The following is a 7,892-nucleotide window of genomic DNA, read 5'->3' on the forward strand; positions in this document are numbered from 1 at the left end:
ATAGAAGGGATACAGCTACGGCCAAAATCTCGTGAAAATGTACAGGATGAGCTGTTTTCATTCGAATCATATCCCTAATCCAACATTTTATGGAATTTAGGCCGTACTTGTATAATATCTAGCCAAAATCGCAGTTTTTCATCTTAATCCGCCCCCAAACCTAACCCTTAAACCAACATCTCGCGAGATTTGGCCGTAACTGTATCCCATCAAGCTAGAACAGTTATCTTAAGAAATTAATTGAAAATGTACTTACCTTTATTGTTGAACAGTATAATGTTCTTATACAATCAAATCATTGCATATTTTTTACGATGTGCAATTTAAACATGGACACTATGTATAGAGTGATACATTATCTTTAAATAAATAAGATGTAATTGTTTTGGTTAAGCACTTATAAAACCTAGTTTAACAGGTCATAAACATTTAATTTAACCTTACTAAGAATCATTTTGTTTATAATTTCTATAGGTTATATTGTAATCGTATTGGTTCTAATTGTTATTTCTATTTCCCATGTATCTATTTGGTTTTTTATACTTTTATGCTGTTCGCATATCTGGTGGTTGCAAGTTATCTGGCAGACAAGAACCAGTATTAGCTTTCAGTCTCACTTAAACAAGACCACTTGTTGAAAGCATTACTGAAATAAGGCCCTAAACAAACTATACATAAAGATATTTTTTTATATTTTTAATGATAAACAGCGGATTTTACTTTATTTTACAGCAATATGACCTGCAATATGTTCCTCACATTCCAAAGTGGGTCCATGCATTACACTAAATATACTTTATATTTATATTGTTGATAACCATGTATGAAAAAATGAATGGCAGTGAACCCATTACCATTTTGTTCATTTTATTGTAAACATTTTTGCACAAGAAGACTCTTCACATTATTATAAACATTAACAGGTGCATACGACACTGTGTGCCAGTTTTTGATTGTGTGACTGCATGTTGTGTATGGCCGTATGCTGGGTCAGTCAGTTTTTGTAGTGTGCCGATCATGTGTGTACGATTCAGTATTTGTGTAGCTCGTGCTCCCGCTGTCCTCATCAAACTGTGTAGCTGTGTACAGACTGTATAATCGCTTTGCTAAAACATCGGCTTCATCCACCCCTTCACAGCTGTTTTGCCAGGTCTGAGAAATGGACTCGATGCCGTAATGTGCCCCAGCTATTGCCCCTGCCATGCAAGCGATGGTGTCCGTGTCACCACCAAGAGCCAAGCTGTAGGCTATTGTCCTCTCCAGGCCTCCGAATCGCTCCGGTAGCCCATCCCTTGGCTCCAAACAATGCAGAACGCAGAAGATAGCAGTGGGCACAGACTGTAAAGCAGCAATGCCATTCCCTGATAAAGACAAAGCAACACATGCTTTAGTGGGCTAGATTGCGATTATAAAATAGATACAAACCATCTATCAATACTAACCTAGTTCGGATATGACCTCCTCAATGCTCACACTGTTTCTTTTCATAAGTTCTTTCACTTTTTGCAAACGCGTGCAATACGGAAACTCTGATAACTTAAGCCTGTGGAGTAAAAGAACGAAATGTGTCAGTCATATCTGTGTCTCTGCAAATTCTAGGTGCGCTCCTTGTAATCCATCATCTGTTTGACTGGTTGGCATGCTTACGCTTTAGCATCAAGCTGTGCCGTTTTATCCTTTTCCACTTGTTCCATTTCTGTGATCAGTCTGTCGATGAAATCACTTGGCACAGCCAAAGCCCCCTGAAGAGAGAGATGGACAGCAAGGGCCTGCAACATTGCCCCATTGTAACCCAAAGAACAGGAGTGTGTTAGCATTGCGCCAACCCGTGAAAACTGCCACCAAAAAAAGAAAGAAAGATATGCCAGAATGTTAGCCTTGGACTTTGGAAAGGATGAATCAATGAATCAAATGAAGCATTTATTAATATACTTATTTTTAATATACACATGCAGTCTTTCAGATTTTGGAGTGTAGTCATTTTAGGTAGCCAATAGGTTTTAAGTTTAAAATACTATAATGTTGCATACTGGTGATTATTTATTTGCAGGTACATTTGGTGTTCAAAGTAATTTTTATCTGCTTTTTGCAAATGGTTATATTTTTATTATTTTAAAGGGGTCATAGTGTGAAAATCTGACTTTTCGCCTACTTTGTAATACCACCTAATTGACAGCACAATTGATTTTCAATTTGAACAAACCACCATCATTGCGATCAGTGTTTGCATTTATTCAGCTCATTTGCTTTTTAAAGGACACAACCTTGCTCGCACCTACAAAGTGGCATTTTTAACGTGCTATAAAAAATTATCTGTGGGGTATTTTGAGATAAAATTTCACAAACACACTCTGGGGACACCAAAGACTTATTTTACATCTTAAATAAAATGTCATAATATGACCCCTTTAATAATTTGGTACTCATTGTCATGGATCAGAATGATTTTCTGTATTATATATATTGTCTTACATAGCTAATAATCATTTTCTCCTGTTGCCCAAAGCAGTTCGTAACCGTCAATAGGCTTTATGCCCAGCTGCACTACTTCCTGAACTTCAGCCAGCTCCTTGTTTCCTGTCTGCCATTATTGGACAAACGGATTAATCCAGGTGTGCCTGACCTCAGTAGTCACAACAACAATAATCAGACACACCTGGATTAATCAGTTTGTCCAATAATGGCAGCTGGGCATAAAGCCTATTTGTTACTGTCAAAAAAAAGGTAAGAGTAACAATGGACAATCCCCTAGTAAAAGAGTTGGAGCGTAACAGAATTGACACTGACATTTAAAGGTGCCGAAAAATACATTGAAATAATATGTTAATTTGTTCTTTGATTTCTACATATAGGGTACATTGCTTTATTAAATGCAAAAGATTTTCAAAAAAAATTTTACGTATCCATTTACAACCCTATTTTTAGCCTTTAATTTTCAGTAATTTTCTCAATTCTGCTAACTCCGAAACATTGGCCGAATGGCCATATTTGACAGAAAACTGGACAGCGACAACTACAGCAGCGGCGGAGGATGTCGTTGGACGCACAAAGAGGGGTTGGTGGTTTTTAAAATACCGATAGTAGAGATTAAAATATCAATACACTATCGTAGAAAATAATCACGATAGTTAGCTGTATCTATATTTTTGCACAGCCCTATGAATAATAATGTTTCTAAGAGTACAGCTCAGTAGTTCTGTGTATGTGCAGACCTTATGTTTGAGCCTGTATTAGATAAAAATACAGGTTTTAAGAAATAATCATTTAGAGATTATTAATGGATGTTTCTGAGTGGTAAGTTTGTGGTTAAATAAAGTATTAACTCAGCAGTGACAACTTTGTTGTTAGCATTGTAACAACATTGTAATTAATTTCATGTTTAATTTAATATTTGGGCTTAAATCATGGCTGTAACGTGACAGTCGGTGTTATGTTGAGATTGGCCTGATTTCCATAGTCTATTGCATGCATGAGGTTTACATATGAAGGAGGAAACAATCGTCTTTGAGGCTCACGATATGTCAATACCATGTAGAGAACTCTTATTATATATCTATGCCTAGGTAAATACGGTTTTACATTCTACGGCACCTTTAAAACCACAAAAATTTGTGTTGTTGGATTAATTATTTTGTTTATGTCACAACATGCATTTTTTTACCTCGCACACATCGGCTGGATTTCTAAAGGCCAGGGCAAAGGGGGCAGCTCTCATTGCGCCCCCATTCCCAAAAGAGCCACGTCCACCAAACTGAGCTCTTGCTGGCTGGAAGACATCCTTCAGATGGGGCGATGCAAGCTTTCGCAACACATTTATGACACCTCCGCCGTAACCTCGTCCTGGGGCAAGATTATACTCTTTTGCGAATCTAAAAAAGGTCCAGAAAATGTCAATGTTGAGAAAAGATATACTTACATGGGTGCTTTAACCTATTTTAACATCTAAAGAAAACTTGCTTTCGAGCCATGTCTTGTTCATCAAACTCTGCCCTGGTAAGCAGTGATTCTGCAACGCATCGCATCATGGCTGTGTCATCACTGTACTGAAGAATTCCTGGAAAAAATAACATGTTTGGTAAAGAAGACATGGATGGAGGGAACCATTTGAAATAAATAAACTGCGAGTGTTATACTAACAGGCAATTGATTGATGGACAGATACAATTTGTTCAGATTCAAAACACCTCCTTGATTGCTTACGATGATGACGCACGTTAAGGGGCGTGTTCTTAAAATTCCTTGTAAGGTGTAAATAAATTTCCTATTTTACACCGGAAAGTCATTCTTTTAATTCTGACACTTGCAGTATGTTTTTATTACAGTACCGTGTGTGTAAATATCAATTTCATGTCCCCTTTAAAACATGCAAAATATTTTATTATGCTTATAACCGATATAATGTGGCCTTCTGTAATACCGGATCTCAGATATAAGGTGATTATGTGGATCATATTCGCTGTCACTAGTAACCGTTTGCTCACCATCGCCCCGTGTTTCATCTTCCAGCATATTGAGATGCTGAAGAACTCGATCCATAGGGACATCCACAGCACCTTCAAACTCACCGCCTACACAATCTCCCAAAACCGCACCGACCATAGCGCCACGAAAACGGGACAGCATCATTGGCCCTGCGGCTACACGCGCTGCAGCTGACATTTCTCTTGCTTTAACACTCAATAGTCTAAAACTGCACTCTATAAATCAAATCAGACTGCCTTGTGAATTTATCACACTTAAAATAAATCGTGACAGTTGTCTACGTTGTTTCTATTTTTTGTTTCGTTTCGTCGTCTGTTTTTTTGGAGTGTTGTCATTGTATGACTCGCTCTTTACCACACCGTGCCAAATATACACGCAACATGATTCTTGAGTGTTTTATCAAACATCGTGTAAACATTATTTTGGTTTTAACTTTGATTGATTTATTTGAAATATTTTAGACATTGCATAACTTTGCATAAGCTCTTAAACCCTAAACGTTTTCCGAACGATTATGAAAATATAGCTGGCATACTGCCCAGTGCACTGATACAAAATTCTCTTTAGGAAACGTCCCTCCACTTGGCAGACAAATTTGCAAGGACTCCGGGCAGCGGAGAAGACAGATATCTCAAAATCGGTCGTTAAGATCGAAATAAAGCAACATATTTCTGATGAGCAATTAAACTTAAATCAACTGTGTTCAACAATCAAATTTAACAGAACGTCTTAAAACAAGTTTATCCAGGGTGCTACTGCGTATGCGCAAAGGCTGGCAAGTACTTTACAGAGCCCCTCCCATAGGGATTAGTCTCAAACGATCGACGATTGGGTCTTTTTACCGGGAGGCGGGACTTTCTTCGCAAGAGTGTTGCACTTTTCCCTATTCATTGTAATACTACTGCACTCTCTTGTGAATAGCGTCTTTGGCCTGACGCACATCCGACGTTATGTCAAGATGTCAAATGACCTCGGTTACAGGAAGGCACGATTCGACACCATCTTAAATCTGAAAATATTTAATTCACGAGCAAATGACTGTTATAGAGCACATTTTTTAAATATATCGAGGTAAGTTTGTTGTTGTGTACAAGTTGTTTATATTACTTATAAAAGTGCCGTATAATTCTTCTTTGTGGGATGTGTGAATCTGCGAATGAGAATATAAAGCACACTTTACGAAGGCGGCAATGCATATTGTACGCTAACTGCGCATCTCGTAGTAGTTACGTAGTAGTTTATTTTGGGGAGTTTGTTGAGGCGGGTAGATTGAAAATTATTTTGGTCAACAAGATTTTGACCGAAGACCTGGATTACAGGAACGATAGGTAATTTTTGACGTCTTAATATACGTTAGCAGGTAAGAGCATCAAGGCAGATGTTTATTTGACAATGTTAACAAAATAAAAGCTATCATTCAACAATGCTTTGCACACGTTAGATTACTTCTACGGCATTTGTTCAAATGGACATTTAAATATACATTTGTTGTACTCTTGACCTTCTATATTGGTCAAAATAACTATATCCTATCAATTTTGTATACACTTTCGTATGTTTCTTCATTGTTTGTTTGACAGCCATCTGGTTTTGAAGAACGTTTCGTGTGTTATGAATCCCTGGGACCCCAATATTTACACAGTAACACCTGCTGCTAAGATTTTGGCCAGATGTGTTGCCACAGGCACCATGACACAGGTTAACAACTGATTTTGATTTAAATTGTACTTTTTCAATGGCTTTGAATGATGCGTAATGTTGTTGTGTTATGCATTTTATAGGAGGAGGTTGATGCTGCTCCACAAGAATCTGAAGTCTTTTCTTCTTCTTTACTTGAAGCTGAGCAGCGCAACAGAATTAAACATGATCTTGATCAGGTAGACTGCAAACTGAATGTGCCAACATTTATCTCTATAATTTGCCAAATTTGAACTTCCATGAATTTGTAATTTTTCTTATTGTTTTAGACTAATTTGGATTTAGAGTTGCTGAAGTTGCAAAGAGATGGAGCAGATGTAACTCACAGCCATTATCTTAGTAAGTATTGCAAAAGGACTTGACATTCAAATAGATTTATGTCTTCTGTATGCTGGATGACTTTTAATTTGACTTTTTTTTGTGAGGTCAAAGGTTTGCATCTTTGCAACAGTTCACATCTCACCTTCAAGAAGTATTGCGAGAACAAACCGTCCTGCGAGAAAGGCTCACAAAACCACTGTGTCAGCAAAATCTGCCCATTCAGGCTGATCTTCACAGGTCTGAATCATTTAACATAAATTTTCATTATTGCACATTTTTTTTTTTTTTTTGGATTTAAAACTGTTTGGCAACAGTTTATTTTTATACAACTGTTTTGTCTACAGATATGTGGTAGAGCTCATGGGGATGGTGGTGGAGTTTATTCAGAACTTGGATGTGAAGATAAAAATGGTCAGATCAATTTCAACCACTGAGGATTCTCTGAGTAATCTGGTAAGGGCAATAGTTTTATTTATTTATGCAATACTATATGAGCTTTGCCTTTCTGTCAATGAATGTTGATATCATAGAATATGTGATGGGTGTTTATCTTTAAAATATGGTCCCTTATGCATTTAATGTAAAAATACAATGGCTCACATATTCAATATAGTTATACATAATTATGTTAAGCAATACGTTTACTGTACGTATTATTTTGTAAATGTGAATGCTAACCATCTTTCCATCCCTTTTCATTAGAACAATGCCATGACTCAAGTCCTATCTCAGGTCACTGAGGTCGAGAATCTGTACAAACAAGTTCTTAAGAGACGGGGTCATCCACCGCAGTAAAAATGTATTTAAAAAACTGTCACCCACTTTATCCATTTAAAAACTCATAGTCAAAAGAATTGCAACACACACTGTCGAGGTCACTGCATACATTGAATAATTGTTTTTGCGCTTCATTTTTTATGAACTTTTATCAGATTTAATTCATATTGTTTCTTTCATGGCTGCTTTGTAATTACCATAATGAATCTGTGACATCCTACAGTGATGTGGATTCATTTATGCATTCTGCACAGTAAAAACATGTAAATATTTAAACCTGTTATCTCTGCATTTATAAGTTTAATTTTTGTAAGTATTTGTTGATTAAACGTAAATGTACTAAGTTTAAAACAAGTCTTGTGTTTTGAAGAGTTGTCGGTAAACAGCATCATCCTATTTGCTAAATTTACTGTACTATTATATCTACTTTTCAAAAACCATATCCAAAAAGCATCAAGATAATTGAAAAAGAACAAAATAACAAAATAAAATAAATATATAATATAAAGGTAAATGACAAAATAAATCACATTACAGGGGGTTAATCCATATATCCAGTCAATAATTCACATAGTAAGGCACTTTTGCTTTTTAAATGCTTAAGGGTTTAAAAT

At 36.4% G+C, this 7,892-nt stretch overlaps 2 protein-coding genes across 3 annotated transcripts; one reads left to right on the forward strand and one right to left on the reverse strand.

Annotated features, from left to right (window-relative positions):
• Positions 1 to 850: 850 nt before the first annotated feature.
• On the reverse strand, positions 851 to 5,199 carry adprs (ADP-ribosylserine hydrolase). Its single transcript, XM_065288372.2, has 6 exons — positions 4,482 to 5,199; positions 3,958 to 4,054; positions 3,662 to 3,869; positions 1,648 to 1,835; positions 1,443 to 1,543; positions 851 to 1,361 (listed from the first exon to the last, which is right to left on the reverse strand). Exons 1-6 carry the CDS (start codon positions 4,657 to 4,659, stop codon positions 991 to 993), a joined length of 1,143 nt encoding a protein of 380 aa, XP_065144444.2. The 5' UTR covers positions 4,660 to 5,199; the 3' UTR covers positions 851 to 990.
• A 466-nt stretch (positions 5,200 to 5,665) lies between these two features.
• On the forward strand, positions 5,666 to 7,613 carry haus2 (HAUS augmin like complex subunit 2). Of its 2 annotated transcripts, none has more exons than XM_065288798.2 (7): positions 5,666 to 5,810; positions 6,063 to 6,180; positions 6,264 to 6,359; positions 6,450 to 6,519; positions 6,606 to 6,738; positions 6,846 to 6,954; positions 7,204 to 7,613. In XM_065288798.2, the coding sequence occupies exons 2-7, from the start codon at positions 6,094 to 6,096 to the stop codon at positions 7,294 to 7,296; spliced, it is 588 nt and encodes a 195-aa protein (XP_065144870.2). In that variant the 5' UTR covers positions 5,666 to 5,810; positions 6,063 to 6,093; the 3' UTR covers positions 7,297 to 7,613. The 2 variants fall into 2 exon arrangements, with proteins under 2 accessions (XP_065144870.2, XP_065144869.2); XM_065288797.2 differs by having other exon boundaries at positions 5,668 to 5,842; positions 7,204 to 7,611.
• The last annotated feature ends 279 nt before the right edge of the window (positions 7,614 to 7,892 follow it).

The sequence above is a fragment of the Paramisgurnus dabryanus genome, chromosome 17 (assembly GCF_030506205.2).
Source record: "Paramisgurnus dabryanus chromosome 17, PD_genome_1.1, whole genome shotgun sequence".
Lineage (NCBI taxonomy): Eukaryota > Metazoa > Chordata > Actinopteri > Cypriniformes > Cobitidae > Paramisgurnus > Paramisgurnus dabryanus.